Source organism: Apteryx mantelli, chromosome 4 (assembly GCF_036417845.1).
Source record: "Apteryx mantelli isolate bAptMan1 chromosome 4, bAptMan1.hap1, whole genome shotgun sequence".
Classification (NCBI taxonomy): Eukaryota; Metazoa; Chordata; class Aves; order Apterygiformes; family Apterygidae; genus Apteryx; species Apteryx mantelli.
Window position 1 is genome coordinate 76,868,847 of NC_089981.1, and position 18,780 is coordinate 76,887,626.

At 38.2% G+C, this 18,780-nt stretch overlaps 1 protein-coding gene and 1 long non-coding RNA gene across 2 annotated transcripts in view; one reads left to right on the forward strand and one right to left on the reverse strand.

Moving 5' to 3' along the window:
- LOC136991762 (uncharacterized) overlaps positions 1-18,780 on the forward strand; it is an 85,149-nt gene that overhangs the window by 59,325 nt on the left and 7,044 nt on the right. The window lies entirely within an intron of this gene.
- Positions 1-18,780, reverse strand: part of BEGAIN (brain enriched guanylate kinase associated) — a 151,399-nt gene that overhangs the window by 45,350 nt on the left and 87,269 nt on the right. Inside the window, exons 4-6 of the mRNA XM_067294973.1 lie at positions 16,077-16,238; positions 14,388-14,444; positions 9,418-9,484 (exon numbers count right to left, since the gene is read on the reverse strand). Coding sequence (XP_067151074.1) covers positions 9,418-9,484; positions 14,388-14,444; positions 16,077-16,238 — 286 coding nt within the window. The remainder of the gene's footprint in view (positions 1-9,417; positions 9,485-14,387; positions 14,445-16,076; positions 16,239-18,780) is intronic.

Consider the following 18,780-nt stretch of genomic DNA (forward strand, 5'->3'; position numbering starts at 1 on the left):
AGGATGATGTGCTTGCATATCAACTTAGCTGTTTCTAGGATGCAAGTCTAAGACCAAAGCAATTCTGAGATGTAAAGTATTAAAACATCTGGCTTGAATGAGGATCCAAAAATTATTTAGAGTATGGGATGAATTTCAGGAAGACATACAGAGGAAAAGACAAAGTGAGAAAGGAATTTGTCAGAAAAGGGCTTTATCTGTCAGCTGAAACAGAAGTAGCATGGCAAAGTGGATTATACTAAGACTTGCAAGAGGACAGTAAAGTTTAGGCATATGGAGGATTGCTGTTTTAACTCTTTTTTTCTGATTGTTATGGACCTTTAGATAAAAGAAAAATACAGGGATGGAATTTGTAGTAGGATATTCCAGGTTGGCATTTTCTTCTTTTTATTATTAGTAAGAGGAACTGGATGTAATGATGCACTATCTGTGCATCTTCTGTGTCCTTCTGTTTAATTCTGTGTCCACTTAAAGACATTTATTCTGCAAAGCAGAGCTATGGAAATAAGCAGCATCTTTTTATCTAATAAATGACATAATGGCTCAAGTCTAAATTACTGACCTGATCTAATTTGTCCATTAGAGTTAAATTACAGAATTTATCCTTTTTAATAAACAAGACTGTTTGCTGATTAAAAAATGACCCGTAGCAGAGTCTGATTTCTCTTCTTGATATCTGAACAGTATAACGTTATTAAAGATAACATTCTGGGGCTATAGTGATTTGTCTGAGGATTTTGATCTCATGCTCTACGATATTTCACTTGAAGAATGATTTCCTCTTAATATCATATTCAACCTTGTACTGGGAAAGGTCTTATAAAGATTGGTTTCCTTGACTACCCTATGTCACAGGCTTGAAACTTAATTCCATAGCAGTAAAAAAATCCAACATTGGTGTATAATTAATAACGTATCACAGAAAGAAATGTGGTTAGAGAAGTGCTGTCAACATGCTGCTTGTGAAGCAAAGGCATGATTTTCATTGCAAATGATTTGCAAAATTTATGCAGGATGATTATTTGTCTTCACTATACAAAAAAGTACCAGTGTTAGTCTTGGATGTTTTGCCCACGGGCGTAAGCATGCATTGATTGAGGTCAATGGAAATACTGCCGTTCAGAGCAGGGTAAGTCAGTTCACACCACTTATCACTGACAGCAGTGCGGTTTGCTTCTTATCTGAAATCAGGCCAACCTACTCTGCATTCATCAAGTAAAAGGACATTATAATCAGAACTGCTTACATCTGCGCCTCCTGCTACAGGTCTCCAATTCACAACGTCATCTGGAAATATTCCTGAAGTTTTCATTTCAAATAACACCCTATGTCTTACATGAGCTCTGGGTAAAAGCACCTGTCGCCTCTTATCCAGGTCATTTGGAACAAAAACCTGAGCATCAAACAAAAGGTATGAACAGGGACATCTTGTTTACCTAAATTCAATTAGCTGAAATAAATCTGGCCCTAGGCTGGGAAGGGTTCTGCCATTCCTGGCCTGGGTTCTTCTTAGATCTGCTCTTCAATGTAAAATAGGGCTGAAAAGGGTATCACTGCATGCCTGTTGCTCCCCTAAGCATGCATTAGGTGTCCTCTAGGTGGAAATCATGCATATGAGAGGACATCAGAAGTAAGAAATTTCCATTGTTACTTTACAACTTTGCAATTACTCTGCAAGCTGATAGTCTATACACAAGTGGTTACACAGAGAAGTTATGAGTGGCAAGTCCATACCCTGATGTATCTCCATGTAATCCTAGCATATCTCCCTGTAACTTTTTCACATAGTGAGAACTTTACTCCAGGCCCTCTATGGCAAAAATTTTCTTCTGTGTTTATAACTGTTTGGTCTTGCTGACTCAGGACCAGTTCTTTAGAGAATGAGCAGCTTTCAGGGCCAACTGTGGTCTGTTTATAATTGAACATATTCAGTTCATCGCCTAACTGCTGTTAGTGGGTTCACCTTTTTGGAAGCCAGAAGTGGAGTTTTACTTGCCACCCCCATCTTTGGTCTCCCAGCATTGTTACTGTGCTTGAAAAAAGATATCTTAACTATCAGCTTATTTTTAAGAGTCTTTTTAAGCTAGCTAGTCAGCTTCCCACTCCATGCTCATTCTGCTAGCAATTTAGATGAAGCTGACAAAATGTGCTTTTAGCCTGTCTGCGTATCTATCATCTTCCCCCCCACATTTCACATCAGTGGCATGCCTTGCTAGTGTAGAGACATGCTGGATAATTAAATGCTAAATACATTTTAGTTGGAGGGACAAGAGATGTTGTTGATTCACAGTAATTCCCTGAAGTCAGTGTAATAGTATCTTCTGAGGTTGTGTTGATGACAGTAGATTGAAAGGAGAAATGTTTGTTTCTGTAAAAAAAGTAAAAAAAGAATCCATCTATAGTGAGCAAAGAGGATGCTGCTAGAGGTACAGGCTGTGTGTAATAATAAAATTGATGGAAGATTTTATAAGGTTTATGATTCTGCATACTCCAGGTGCTGCTCTGTAAGCATAAATGATCCAATTAGAACAAGACAATATACAAACCAGTCTTTCCCCTTCCTCTTTTTCTCTTCTCCCCACATAAGTCATTGTCTTCTTATCTCAATTAATTCTACATTCCCTCCTGTATAATTAAAATGACATGGCTTTGAGTCCTGTAGCTGCTGTACTATTTCCAAAAGAGAATTTTCTTTATTTAGAAATAAAATAGTTTATAGAAATGGATGACAGAAACTACTTATAGGGACCTGGACTGATACTTTGCTTGTGTATGCCTGGGGTTTTTTGGTTTTTTTTTTTGTCTTAATTCAGACAAATCCTGTCTTTTGCATTTTGCATTTATTTTTCAAAAATGAGATAAGTAACTGACAGCTAAAATTAGATCTAAGAGAACCTAGGATGTCCTTTGATCCTGCTTGTAGATACTGGATTGGGATAAAGAAGATGAGAGTGACATGGGACATTTGGAAATTTGCCCCTTGCTTCCTGATGACCTTGGCCAAGATGCTTCACTCTTCTGTGCCTTGTTTTACACATTCACAGAAGATGATACCTGTTTGCCTGCAACACAATACCTTTTCAGTCTTAATCTTGCTTAGTATCTCTTTCCCTTGTCTTGTGGTGAATTGGCAGATAATCACAAAAGGCCAAGACACAAGAAAGATACAGGTCAAAGGCACCCATGTTCCAGAAATGTTTCTATTCTGCTTTTTCAGCTACTTTGAAAACAACAGCTTCTTCTGTTCCCAGCTGGCCAGGACAGTAGCCCTGGGGGTGTCCTGACAGACTGAGACCAAACCAGGGAAATCAGGATGCAGAAAATGATTGAAAAGCTCAGGTATAACAAATGCATGATTCTGAATGCCATGCATTTTGGAACCTCCTAATCATTTTTCCTGTGGGCAGAGAGAACTTAAACCACATGCGACTATCATTAACCAGGGAAAGAGTGATCACAAGGTGAAAATGGTGGCCAAGATAAGCCACGTCCTGAGAAGCAAAGGAGTTCTGTAATCATGCAACAAAGAGGATATCAGAAGTAAGAAGTTTCCATTGTTACTTTACAACTTTGAATTACCAAACAGCCACTGTACTTCCTTAGGCTTCTGGTATTTGGGAAGACTTCCTACTAAGAGAGGGAGACAGAGAAGAAGAATAGCTCCATGGCTTTAGAGGAAAGAAAAGGTTTCCAGAACAGTATCTTGTGATGTCATGTTCATCTACAGCAATTAGGAACAGGCAGGACTGCATTATGAATTGCTCAGGTAGGATTGATCTGCCAGCTGCATAACAATGGGATAACAATGGGAAATGAATGTCTATTCATAGAGAGAAGAAGGACTGAAGATATCTGAAAGCCTCTGTGCACTTTTGTGCTCGTGCAAGTTGGAGTCATGCTCCCAAGTTACACAGGAGGATTAATTTATTTGTTCACAAAACTGACGGATCTATTCAGTTTGAGCCCGTGTAGTTTCTACTGGTGCTAATGTGTGTGGTTTAAAAGTCTGGTCCTATTGCCCATTTGGCAATATTTTTTAACTCAGAAATGAGTGCAAAAAGAATTAATGAAAGATGGAGGAGGTCTTTAGCACAAAATGGCTGTAAGAATGAAAAGACAAAGTCTAAAAGTCTCTTAGAAATGAGATTTTTTTCAAATGCTATTTTTAAAAATGACTTGTTTCTGTAGCATTTACGGTCATTTCCTTCCTTAGAAATGTTTTGATGCAGTTGTCTTAGTCCACAAAGCACAGACCTCTGGAGTCTGCCTTAACTAACCAAGTATAAATTTCTCTTGAAATTCACAGCTGTCTTCACTGAATGTGAGCAAATGAGCCTGTCAGGTTGAGCTGACTCTAAACTTTTCTTGTCTTTGGGATGCAAATCCTTTTACGTATATTTAGGTCACCTCTATTTCATTTTCGTAGGACATACAGTAGGGGGAAAAAAAGCAAGTTGTTCTTCGTTAAAGGGAAGAAAATGAAAAAGATGTGTTTTACATCACTCTGACTGTTCAAAGTCACTGTCAAAGTCGTCCTCCTCCATGCAGGGACTAAAACATGCTGGGCTTCTTCATTCCTTAGGTGTAAATCAGAAATAGTTTGACCTTTCTTCATTGCTTTCATCTTTCTCTTATAATTTAAATCATATTAGAGGGTAACTGGTGCTGTCATGGGAGAGTCAGGCAGAGTCTAGTCTCTGGTTTAGATTCCGAATCCAAAATGCTAGCTTCATTCTGGTAGTTAGATGCTTTTAATGCTTTTTAATGATGTTATTCATCAAATTTCTCACCTCTTTCCATATTCTTTGTCTTCCTGGCCTGGACACCAGCAAGTTTCTTCCTTTGTAATGACATTCCTATAACACAAGGTCTCATACTTAGAGCTCTGCTGAACATTGCTCGGCTCATATTTAATTGATCTTTGGATTTCCCCAGCTGGAGATGCTTAGGTATGTATTATGGCCATCAGCCTGGAAAGCTCCAGACATTCAAGAGTTGGATAAATCAACTGTTAATGCCATAAAGTATTTGCTGTACGTCTTAGTCCTCCTCTAGCTCATAGGTGGAGGAAGAAACAGGATAAAAGTCAGTGGAGTGGTCAGATAGTATAGCATTTCAAACTTGATAATCCTTAACACAAATCTCCCTTTAACTGATGGTTTATATAATATTTTTTTCCAACTTTATGGCTGAGTTACACCCCCAAGCCTGCCTTAAAGTAAATGAAAAATCAGGAATTAAGGTGCTGTAATGGTTTTCATCTTGACAGATGATAAAATGAATGATACACTTTATACAGAGGAATTATGCTGGCTTTGCGCAGGAGGAACCCAACCATCTCTGTTTGGGAGCTGTGCCAGGGTGCCTGGAAGGGCTGGCAGAGCTGGTGTCCAGCAGGTCTTAAGCAGCAGAGGTACCAGCCTCAACCCTGACATCTGACAACATTCAGCATTGCCTACGCTGCTGGGTCTTGAATCAGTGCTGAGAGAGAAGAAAGTAATTTTCTTATTTAAAAACAGTAACAAAATGTAAAATAAAAGAACCCAGGGATGACACTTTGAAGAACCTCAGGTTTTGGTTTAGCAGCAGCCTTGAGGGAGGTGGATCAGCAGACCAAGTGGTATGTGGGAGTACAGGTTTACTAATCAAGTGCACTGATTTAACTACTAGTTTCCCATGTCATCAGATGCCTCTGTTCCTTACCAGAGGACTGTCACCTTCCTTATCCACCTCTATGCTGTTTGTGTATTTTTGTATCAAATGCAGACAGTATGTGCTACAAAGCAAGTGGTGGTTTAAATTCTGGCCTCTTGAAGGCCTTTGCATTAGAAGTGAACTTACACCACTGAGGAGTCTGTCTGTCAAACTGTTTCATTCTACTTACAGAAGAGATATTTTAATGTCTTCTTGGAGAATATGGTCTCATGAGCTTTTTGCAGATGGATTTGTAAGATCAGATGTTCAAGAACATTCAAAATGCAGATGGGGGAGGAAGAACGGGCACAATTTTCATTATCACTTAGGTTTATTAAGCAGCTATTATTAGGTGTCTATGAGTTGTTCCTAAATGTAGCTACCATTAAAAATCTGGCTTCTGGCTTTAAAGGTAAAATTACACAACTAACTGCAATAGAAAGCCTTAAAACTGCAGAAACATTTTACAACACATTGTTTAATTCCAGTGAGGATCATATGCAGCATACAGTTGGCTTGAGATGGTATGAAGGATTTCTTAGCATGTGTTTGGGATGACCTGCATAATCTACTTGTAACTGCTGCTCATGAACAGCAAGACCAAGGCAGAGTATCCTCAGCAAACTCAGGTCAATGTCAGGGAAACTGATTAACACTGGTAACAACTGGAACTAGATGAGAAAAGAAAAGTTCTTTAATTGACATAATCACAGTCCAAAATTTAAGGACGCAGCTTGTTCTTTTCCCACGTACTAATGGAAAGAAGAATTATTAAGCTTAATTATTTACAGTTTGTTTGTTCCCCTGCCTCACCAGGGCTTACAGGACCAAACAAATCTTCTCCAGTTAAAGACATTGACTGTGGTAAGAACAGGAGCTGATCTGAATAGTGACAGCAGAATTTTAATTGTCCCACATTTCCCTCTACAGTGTCACGTGTTTAGTCTTTCCCAGCTTAATATGGGAAACTCTCCACTGATTTCAGGATAGCATATTTCAGCCCTTAGCCAACACAGACACTATGATTTATATTTGTATTTAGAGTTCTAAAGCGACAGAGATTTCAGTTGGACATCATTTGCTGTGATCAGAAGTGTGCTTTCAAATATTTTTAAATATTTTATAGGTAAGCACTCTATCTTTTCTGTGACTGTTGATGAATTAATGATTATTTTTTTACATCCCTTATACCAACAGCAGGCACAACAGGTTCTAACATTCTTGAAAAACCCTCCCAAAAAAGGGGAGGTTGTGGGGAGTCCCAGATTAGTTGTGAAGTGCCTGGGTCAGTCACTGGAGAGAGTGAGTTATGGTTAACCTGCAAAAGCAGGGAAGAAGGGGACTCCTGGGAGCATCCCGGGTGGCCTGCAGGAGAAATCTGAGGGGCTGTCTCCAGTTCTGTGCACAAGAGGGAAGGCCATCCTCCCTCTCTCCCAGTTCCCCTCTTTCCCAGTGACACTGAGCAAAGCCCCTTCCCTAAGCCCGTCTTTACTGCAGTAGCTGCCTGCACACAAGCTTTTATAAAACGGGGACTTGAGAAGTATCTCCAGTGCTGCCTGTTCTTTTCCCCAATTGTTCTGTCTGGGTACACTAAATGGTCAAAACTTGTGTAAGATCCTGTGTGTTTATATGTATGTGTACATATATATTTATATATATACATACATATATAGGTATGTGCATATGGAGAGATGAGGTAGGGGAGAGAGAGGGAGAAAGGTGGAGAAAATAAAGACTTTTGACTTTGAAATGACAAGCTGACTAAATCAGGCAAAAATAATAAACACAGCTGCTCCCCCTAAGCTGGAAAGGGAGAGAAAGTTATCCAAGAGCCTAGACCACCATAAGCTGTTGATTAACCAGACCAGCTGTTATTTAATCCAACTTTCTCTGAAGTATTGAGGGTTTTTAGAGTGTCCTGAAAATCAAATGATTTGGCTTATCCAAACCAAATATGGCACTATTTTCCCCATCTTTTTGTTTTTTTTTATATAGTTTCCATCTGACTTTATTTCGATTTTGTTTTGCATCTTCATTTTCAGTGTTTCAGAAGGCAAAACACTCCGGAATTAAATGGTGTATAGAGCCTGGCTGATTGATTGTCTTCAAGCCTCTGAAGCTACTTTCAATGACTGTCATGTTAGTGGCATAAAGAAAGGTACAGTGCTCTGTAGAACCCATCTTTCTTCTTTCTGCGCTGTGCCCTGAAATCTTTGCTCGGGGTTTTAAGTGGGTGCTGAAACATCACTTTAAAAAATCTTTGCTTTGATATGAAACACCTGATAAAAAGCACAGATTTATGGAGTCCCTCTTTCTATGTTTCTAATCTTTTTATTTCATTTACCATCCAGAATGCCTCTAATTTATTCTACTTTTGTAGCACACGTGATAAATATTAGGCCATCTTCAAACAGATGAAGATAAAATCTCAAAGTGATTTGGGTAAAAGGAAAAAAGTTTAACAAAGGAAGAGTGGAGAAAAAAAGAATGAGATCAAATGTTATTTATGCTTCTATAATGTTTATATGTATATTTAAAAACAAACATTAGCTATAACCCAGTTGTAACTTTGCCCTAGTGCTAGCTGGTTGCAAAAGCATCAGTACTTTATTCATTGTGAGTTATTTAAATAGACTCCCGAGATAAGAATGATGACATTTAATTTTTTTTTTCCAGTTTCTTAGTAAAGGCTGATGCCTCTCCAGTATATTGCCATATTCTACATTTACTCTCAAAGCCCAGTAATCTGTTCCCCTCACTCCAAGCTGCCCATCCACGCAAATGTTACATACTAGACTTTCTGTAAAACATAGACTTATCCTAGCATTGTCAAAGGTATATGTCAAGACTATGTCTGTACTCATAAACTGTGTATCTATGTTTGTGCACTGCACTTGCTATGGACAAGCCAGGTATGGGCTGGGTAGGAAAAAGAGTAGGGAATGAATGATTGAACTGATCCAAGTGAGGAAGAAACATCTCAGGATGTGCTCATGACCCGAAGATCTTTGGAAGTTCACAACTGTTATTCTTTCCTCTTCTTTAGACACTACACCTATATTTCTCTGTAAAGTTTCTCCTAAGAGTGGATATGATGTTAAAGCAGCATTAATGATAAGCCAGGACATTAAAGACTGCCATTTCTTTTTAACATCTACAAACCAGGTGTTGCTGGGTCTTGTAATAACATGCCTCGATGTGGAGTCCATAAATGGTGCAGTGATTTCCTTGCCCAGTTATTAATTGGTCTGTGACATTGACATTGCAGTTACAGACTCATGCAGATCAGAAATTAACACACTGAGATTGATAGTTATGACAGCATATGAAAAGTCAGACTATCCAAGCTCTATTAAATCACTTAATAAAAGCTAAGAGAAAGTATCTAAGAAGTATGAGAAAATCTTGGATTGCCTTATTTGAATTTGTTACTTAATGAAAATATAAATATTTAGAACCCATGAAGTTATTAACTAAATTAAGCAGAATTATTTTAAAGATAGGATTATTCAGCCAGATCATCAGCCAACTCAATCTCCAATGAAATTAATGGAACTATGCCCTCATACACAGTTTGGGCTCTAGATCATGATATTCATAACATCATACTGTGTTTGGAGCATGAGTTTTTCATGCCAGCTACATATCTGTTTGTCCTAGAACTCAGGAACTACAAAAACACATTTAATATTAAAATAAAAAAGTTCAGTTATGATAACTTACCATCCTGTAAAGTTTATCTTCCAGATCCTGATTAATTCTTTGTAAGGCTAGGTAATTGTTTTGTATCCTAAAACAAAGATGATATCATGTAATTTAATGCATTGTTCTTTATGTTGTTTTTTGCCTGTAATTCTCACATTAGTACAAAACCTTGGCTTGCACTAGTTGAAATCTATTTTCTTATCACTCCTGTTGCCAGTCAGCGGTTGCCTTTGAAATGTAATTACAATCTGCTTCCTAAGCAAACTTCTTTGTCATATTTGCTTACTACATTTTGGGGGAAATACTTTCAGGAAGGGAAAATGCACATGCCATTCCCTTGCATCTGTGTGCAGATGTGCATCACAGCATGGGAACTTGCACAAAGGGATTGTAGCTTTGCATCAGGTTCAGGAATTATATTCAGAGAGGAAGTTTGACCTGTACAGTTAGAAACTTCAGAAAGCTATTTTCCAAGTTCTCTTAATAAGGAAAAATGCAGCAGAAACCTAATGACTGCAGCAATAGCAACACACAGGCATCACCATGTGACTTCAAAGAGAATATTCCTTCTTTAGACAAAAGTTCAAGGAGTTCCCTGTTCTCAAGAGCTGAATCCATCCTTTTCTTTCAACAAACAAGTCTGGATGTCTCCAAAAAGTTTAGCCTGAAAATGGTGGGTATTCATTTTTATTAGCATTGAGGGATTGAAGAGACTCAGAAAATGAAACTTCCCTGCTTATTCCAGAGCAATACACCAAAGAAAGTTTTGGTCTCTACGTCTTTAGGTTCCTGGGATGGTAACTTCAGAACTGCAGTGGATTGTGCAGTCTGTGGGAAAAATATCCCTATTTCAGTAGTAGTTGTGCCTTTCTTTTCATGTAAGGTAAGGAGAGTAGCTCCTTGTTCTTGCTTGTACCTATCAGCCCAGCAGGATGTACAACAAATGTAAGCCAAAAGTTAGAAGCTCAGCTGTAAAAGGTTTGTCCAAATTCATCTAAATGTTTGCACTGGGAATATTAGGTCAATAGGTTAAAGTATTTTCTGTGATGAGTTGATTTTAGGTAATGTGCTAGAGAACCCTTTAACACTGAAGTGAGATGTAATACAAATTTATTTAGCAGAAAGTTGCTTCAGCTGAGAAGTCTGAATCTTGGATGTGTCTTCCACAATGGGTAGGGAGTAAGTAGGATTAAGGAATTCCCTTTGTATTATTTTATGGCTAGGAGCAGCTGTTGAAAATAGAATTAAAAGACCCGCATTCAAGCTCTGTTAGGATTACAAAGAAAAGGGTCCAGCCCATCTCTTCCTTGCAATGAAGAGACATGACAGTTTAGATCGCTCTTGCAGCTTGTGTCACTGTGGAGATTTTCTTTCTAGTTAAATGAACAAAATTTGCTGTTCAGGGACAGGCCAGTGGCTCATGGCCCCCTTGCGAGCCATGAAGAGTGCCCTTTGGGGCTCCCAGTGTGCAAAGAATAGCAGCTGGGTGCTTTACATTGGCCATATGTACCTGAGAGGAAAGGTCTGTGCCCAGAACAGCTGCTTTGTGGGCATAAATGACATCCCCGTGGATGAAACTCTCCAGCTGTCAGCCCAAACTCAAGATAGTCATTTCAATACATATTGAGAGCCTAAAGGAAGCTTCAGTGCTGTGTATGTTTTATAGACCTGCTGAACAGAGAAGATCTTCACCCTATAAGCAGGATCTGTGGTAAACAGTGTTTGCTAAGGTGACAGCTCAAACTGGCTAGAAATTTGTGACTTGTACTAACCTACAGCTTAGTCATTCTCATAATGCCATTGTGTAAATGTCCAGGTGACTTAAAGGATTGATTGAAGCTTACAGATCTCTGCGTTGTCCGTGTTCCTATTAGATGTAGCATTTCCTGCTAAACCTCTGTATAGACATTTATTTGTGCAGCTCTAAGTATACTTGGGATTTTCACAGGTTTTTAGTAAGAGTCAACACAACAAAGAGAGATCTCGGTACCCTATACCCAGCTTTTCATGGCAAAGGAGAAGGCAGAGACAGTCTTGGTAAGCTAGCGTAAGCAAGGAGGCTTAAACTGGCTTTACTTGTAAACAGCTACACTGCACTAACACAGTTAAGTTGTGCTGATAAGTCTGTGTACCATGGTGCAGGCAACAAGGATTTCTAAAAACAAGATTGGGCCTGATGGTTTAGACCAGAGGTACACCAGTATCTTATCTGTCTGTGTCCTGTTTTTTCTAGTAAAGCAAAATAGAACACCAGTACTGTGCCGAAGCACTCTCCCAGCCTCCAGCAGCTTGTGGCTCAACCAGAGATGATGTCTTTCACATCTGGTAGGCCTGAATGGACTTTTCTTCAGTTAATTTTTTTATTTCAGTTGCTTTTTAAACCCATGTAAACTAGCATTTACAACCTCCTAAAAGTTTGCATGGGTTCTAAAGCATCTGCGTAAATTCTTGTCTTTGGAAAGTGTTATTGGTTAAGGTCTTCTCTAGCTCAGGCCTCTCTGTACACCAGTCTGTTCTGCAGCATAGATCTATGTGGAGAGCTCATGGGAGCTAGTGAAGGTTCCTTTCCCCTACCTTTAAAATCGTAAACTAAAACAGAAGTAGTTGCTACCAGGATATCTGGCTTATGAGGGTGGAAATACATCACTGCATTTGCTCCTCAGCTTCTGTAGACTTGTTTTTCTCTTGATATCAGTGAATGGAAGATGGTTTCCCATTAATATAATTGCTCCTGGCTGACAACACTTCCATGCTAAAGATGGTAGTGGGTTTTTGCCAGAGGTTACCACTGTCAGCTTCTCTTCTTGTAACTTCTCTCATTTTTTGCCCATGAATTTTTTTCTCTGTGTATATTTAGCAGAAAGTAGCCCACAAACCCTAGTTCTCAAACACATTTGTTTTGCAATAAAAAAATTGACTGCCTCCCAGTCAGAACAAATCAAATCCAAACAGTAAATCCAAACAAAAAATCCACAGTACATAGGAAACTGAGCTTCAAAAAGTGTTTCTATTGAGAACAGTATGCAAAGGTAGTCAAAATAAACACAAGCACACATACACATACACATACACAAGCACATACACATGCACATATACACAAAACCCAAACTGGAAATTCACTGTGCCAAAAGAAGTGTCAGCAAGTGAGGATGGCAAGGAGAGAAATGGGCCCAAATATATATGGAAGAAGGTGTGAAAGGGATAAAAGAAAACAGGATAATCAAACCATAATCTTTGGGCAGTGCAGTAAAATAAAGGAGGAACAGGGAAAATTATTCTAATTAAAAAGACCAAATTAACAGATGGTGACTTAACCCTACTTGCAGAAGAACTATGCAGCCAGATGGCCTGAATTTTGCAAAGTTCAAAACATTTTTATGTTGTAAATCTGGCTTCTTTGTAAACAAAGTGAAGAATAGGTAAGCTTCACTACCGTTTGAAATTGCTTTAAGAATAAGCTCATTTTATGAGAGTGGATAATTTATTATCATTTCTGATGACTTTTTGTGTTGGTAAATTCAAATTATTAGATGATACCCATGTGCCTCCAGCTGAATATATGTGCATGCATTCAACAAATGTTTACATGTTTGGCTAAATCAGGCTGTAATAAAAAGTATTCTGACCATATTTAACGTTCCGTATCTGTGCTCTAACTCTGCAGACAACACATTCCAGTTCATCACGGAAGTCTGCAGAAAGTCTCTCCTTCCACTCTATTTCAAGCTATCTTAAGGCCATGAAATATATCTAAAGTAAAACACAAGCCTTGGGCTGACCTTCTGCAAAGAAGGAAATTTCACCCAGACTGCAGTTTAGCTTTGAAGAATGACTGTTAAAATAGTAACTTATTGTTCAAACAAACCTTTACTCTCTCTGTTATCAAAAGTTACACTGACTTTCATATAGAAACGAGAGTTTTTCCCCTATTTATTCCAAAGCTAACACAACTATAAGATCCTGTTCTGGAAATCCCTTCTGTCCATGATATGTCTTGCTTTTGGTGAAGCAATTATATGTGTGGGCTAAGCTCAATGCTAAATATATGCTTCTATGTGACTATTCTTTGTGTATTAAAATAATTCTAGTGTCTGGTAAAAACTAGGAAGGGAGACCTTCCACAGTTGTTACCCAGGGTACAGTCTCAAGGTACTATGGTTGCAGATGTGTAAGCCTAGACTTAATTTGACTAGTTGAAATATTATATACTGCTCAGGTGTAAGAGTTACATGTAAGGAGGAGGAAACCCAGAATGAACTTTGGAGTCCAGTTTTGGTTCCAGGATTGGTATTTGAACTTTTTTTTTTTAATTTTAACTTAAAAAAAGCCTAACTGATCACATTTGATAGGGGGCTCACTGTGAGGTGTGTGAAATCTCTGATGTCTTTTCAGTCAGCTTTCAAAGCCAAACCTGTGCTTTACAGACAATAATTTCAAAACTGTTCACCACTGACTAGCTCTTGTTCCCACTGGTGCCAAAAGAAATCCTGAGAAGGGCACCTCTTAACGTGTGTAGAGAGATGGAGAACTTGACCATCCAGCCGTGTAAATGACCTCCCTGTCTGAGTAAGAGAGAGGAGGCCTGTCAGCAACACAGTTAATTCTGGATAAACTAACAAGGTAAAGGCTTTCAGAAAGGAGTAGAAAAGAATGGCCATTCAGCCTTTCAGAAAAATTCTGCACTCAAAGGTGGTGCAAGTTTAATAATAGAAATGTTCTCTACTATATGAGTGGCATCATGTTACACTGGGCTCATTTATTATGGGGGATTGAATTTCTCTCCCTGTGAAGTGAATAAAGCAGGAGACACATTATTGAAACTAATTATAGTTCCCTGTTTTCTCACGCTCATTTTTCTCTTTGACATGTTGCTGACACTCTTTTGGATGACAGTTTTGTTTCAGACATTATCTTTTACCAGACTGAGAAATCTAGTTCAACTTGTGGTATGCCTTGCTATTCTCAATAGAAACATTTCTAAAGCTCACCTTGTAAAACATTTTGGACTTCCAGTGTGAGATGTCTTCAGGGGAGTAATCACCTGCCTGAAACATAATTTTTAATATAAATTTTCTTCAAAATATGAAAAGATGTTCAAGTAGAATATTGGAAAGTCAGTTCTACTGATCTGATGTTTAGTGACTCTCTACAGGTATTAGACTTTGCGAAGAGCAAAATACTTTCTTGCCTAATTTTGAAGGGTGCTTAAATCAGTGTCCAATGAAGTTGATAGGAGGTCTCTTAGTGACTTTAATAGAGACTGTATTTGCCCCTTTGTTTAACAAGAATGGGATGGCCAGCCCTCCGATAAATATGACACAGAATTTATGACAACTATGCCTGAAATAACATTTCAAGAGAAAAAAGGTATCAGTGTTCCCTGTTGTTAAAGCAGTAATATATTGGAAGAAAATTGCCTGAAGACTGAGGTTACTTTCAGTAGCTCTACTTTTAATGAAGTGATAGGAAAAAATCATATTGCTGCTAAGAAAACACCATGGACAGCCTTTGGACTGCTCTTGATAGATGTGTGTACATTTCAAAATCATCATGACACCCATTTTGGTCTTGGTTTAAGAAGCCTTTCCAGTTAGGGAAGCATATAAGTTACAAACCCACACTGGGATGTTTCCTAATTTGAGACTTAAAGCCTATTTGTTTTCAAAATTTGAATAAAATGGTTTGGTTGTAACAATTTGTTGGTTGTTTCTAGTTTTGTTTTGTTTTGGTTTTTGTCCTCTGTGAAAACTGAAAAAATAAATTCTTTGGGTATAGCCCTGGAATGATTTCTTTTGAATTTTGTTTTGGCTCTTTCTGTGAATTGAACCAAATTGTCCATATAATTATCCATATGAGTTTAATTATCCATATGAGTTTAGGAAAGTCCTCACAAGAAATGCAAATACATTCCTGAAGAAATGGATTTCCATAGATTCAGAAGTTTTGCAAACAAATAAAAGAAGGGGTGTTAAGAAGCCCTGATAAATTTAAAGCTAGATTACACTACATTTTAATCAGTGCCATAAAAGTCAGGAGTGCATGCTTATTATAATTTGCCATTAACTGGGCTTGTGATTTACAATAGCTCTGTACCACAGCTTTAATAATTTTATACAATAAGTTTTCAGTATTATTGCATTCTACCTGGGACAAAACATTGAATGATTTGCTACAGCGTAAGGTGAAATGCCATAATATTGTATATGTTGAACATAAAGTCTCAGCTTTGAGAAAAGGAAGGCCAAATTCTATTCTCTTGTGTCAGTGCAATGGAGGGTAAAAACTGAAAGTGTGTAGCCAAACTCATTAAATACATTTATATATACCTACATATATATGCAATGTGTTTATAATCTTTGTATGCATAACACAAATAGCATACCCCACACATATGTTTACATATAAACAATGTCATATATGTACCTATACATATACTTTAATTGTACTTTCAGTACAGACGTTACATATCACATGTAAATAACTTTGTATGTGATATGTAATATATATTCAGATAAGTGAAATATATATTCAATGTGTAAACACATTGTGCAATCAATAAACAATAAATAATGTATATTTGAGAATATAGGCTTGCATTGTACTTAGCTATATGGATTTAACACAGCCACTTGAAATTCCTAATAATTCTGTTTATTTCAGAAAAGGTAGTTACTAACCTTCTCAGTTTTTCAGTTACTTTTTCAAGTTCCTCCTGAGCACGTCTCAATTCTATTTCAAGATACTGACGTGTAGAATCAAATTCCGTTTCAAGCATTTCCAGTTTATGGGTGGTGTATGATAGACGCTTTCGTAATTCCCCCTTCTGTTCTTGCAAAGTACTAGAAAGACAAAGACCACAGCTGTAGAATTTAGCTGCTCCAGAAAAGCTTTTCATGATCCACTGTTTGACCAGTTCCCTGAAGTATAGACTGGCATTAAGCCACAGAAGTGTACTTAATAATTTGTTTACTGCACTTTACAAATCTTCTGATTTAGACAGTTGACTATCTTCCCATCTGTCCTTTCTAGCGCATTCATTGCTAATATCTCATTAGCCATAATGCAATACTTTGTGGAAGAATCCTCAGTAAAAACAAAATACAGTTTAGAGTTTCATTTCACATAGCATCTTTCATTTAGAATTACCTAAAAATACTGTGACTGAAGTCAAAGAAAGATATTTATAGAGCAGTGACTGTAAATAAACTGTGCAAAATACTTCCTTGCCAGTACTCCAGGTTATAATATATTTTTTGGAGAAAGGAGATTTTGTGTTATTTGTTCAAATTTGCACCCTAATCCCTAGCCAGAGAGCTGCTACTATTGTTATCATTCAGTATTTCCTCTAGAGAATGGTAATTCTAATAATAATAATTATTATTATTATAATTTTCAAGTAATGGCTCTTTTCCCATTTTGCCACTTACTTGGGAGCAAATGCTTCCTAGACACAGGTGTGACCCTGATTTTTCACAGTACTTTTATTAACAAAGGACTTATGCCCTGCTTGTAAGCTAGCTTCATTTATACTATTTTCTTGACAAAATACTTGGAGACAGAGAGGAGATTTTTCACTTTGTTGTTTTGTGTCTAGTTAGGAAGTAAGATATCATAAAGCAAAAGAAATCCATGCAAAAATTTTATTCTGGAGGGCAAGGTGCCACCTGCCCCCAAATTGTCCATCTGGATTTGAAATGAGGATCCTAGGAACCCATTCCCTGCTTTACCAGGGACCGACTGTGTGACTTCAGGTGAATAGGTCTCCTGTTGCCTCAATTCTCCACCTGCACAATGGAGATCTTTCCTCTTTGTCTATTTAGTTTGTAAGCTCTTCATTTTTATAATACGTTTGCCAAGTGCACAGCAAGACATGGCTCCAGTTGGAGCTGGTATCTCTAGGCGTGACTGTAATTGGGTACAGACACTGCAGCCGCTGCTGGGATTGAACTGTTCCCTTGGCTCCGGCTGGGAGTGCTAAGACTTGGCAGAATTGGAGTCTGCCATCACCTAGAGACAAAAGGACTACCACATGATGCACTGTGAATTAACTTGCTTGTTTTTAAACATATGCTAAAAATACTATTTCAGAAAATAATGGCAAATCCTGATTCCCTTTGATGTTAAGTCAGTAGTGCTGCCAGCATCAGTAGAATAATGTTTTGGATCTATAATTAAACAAAAGAGTTGGGGACAACATGCTGTTCCTCAAGAAATACTTATCTGGGCTGGCTTGTGTGACTGTCTTCTCTTCTACAAAGTGAGATAGGAGCTTCAGTAAGTTAATGGAAAAGCTTTAGAATTGCTGCTTACTTGATCCATGCAGCTTAGATCTAGGAAACTGTCTAATGTTTTGCCAACACAGTGCTCTGTTTCAATTACACATATTGCGTGGTTACAGTTATACTTAGATTACCACTTGTAGTTATATTCTCTTAAAATAATATATTCTAATTCAGACATTAAATGCAGCTCCAGTTAATACAATCATTTAGTTTTTATATTTCACTCGGTGAATAAAACTAAAACATTATATAGGGAAATTAGCATCTGAACCCTCATTTCTGCCTGTCCTGAATCATGAGGCTGCCACATCATATTGCCTTTCACTTGCTCTGCTTCTGGCCCCTTGTTCTTGCTACTTATGTGCCCAACTTAGGAAAGAAGAGTGGTCACTTTTACTTCCTATAGCCAGGCAGTCTGGATTTTCTCCTATGAAGGGGAAGTTAGGGCTTCAAAACTGTTTACAGTGAAGAGGAACTTGATCTCAGGTCTTCTGCCATTCTAGAAATCTAACCATTAGGATCTGCACAAAAAGCAGACAACAGGTCCTCAAGCTGTCATTTTGAATAAAAATGTCCAGGCTGCTGCTTTGTGCTGGACGAGTGCGGTTCATGCATGCTAGGTCTGGCCAGGGGATGCTTACACTATCCTGCTACGCTAGGGAGTTTTGGCCACAGGCAGTTTGACCTTTGGGGTGTTGAGGGGCCGTAGCAGTACATATAAGCAGTACATATATAACGGGAACACCAGGAATGTGATAAATCAGTGATAGCAAGTGACTGGTTAACAAAAGGGGAAATAGATGGAAGTTAATGTTCTATATCCTTGACTCCAGCTTCCCAATTTAGGTACCTTCTCACTTTGGGTGTGAATTGTACGAAACGTAAGCAGGAGCAAAGCAGCTAGCACCTCAAATGAAGATGCTTGTGCATATGTTCATGTGCCTAGGCTTGTCTATGTGGAGGAATTTGGAGTTCAAAATTTCATCTCTGGGTAAATATTGCTCCTTAGGCGGCAGGCAGTGCTTTGTGCTGAGCTGCTCACGCATACTTTGGAATTCAGCTCTGAACTGCTTTCGAAGAGTTGGGCTTTGGCAGTCTG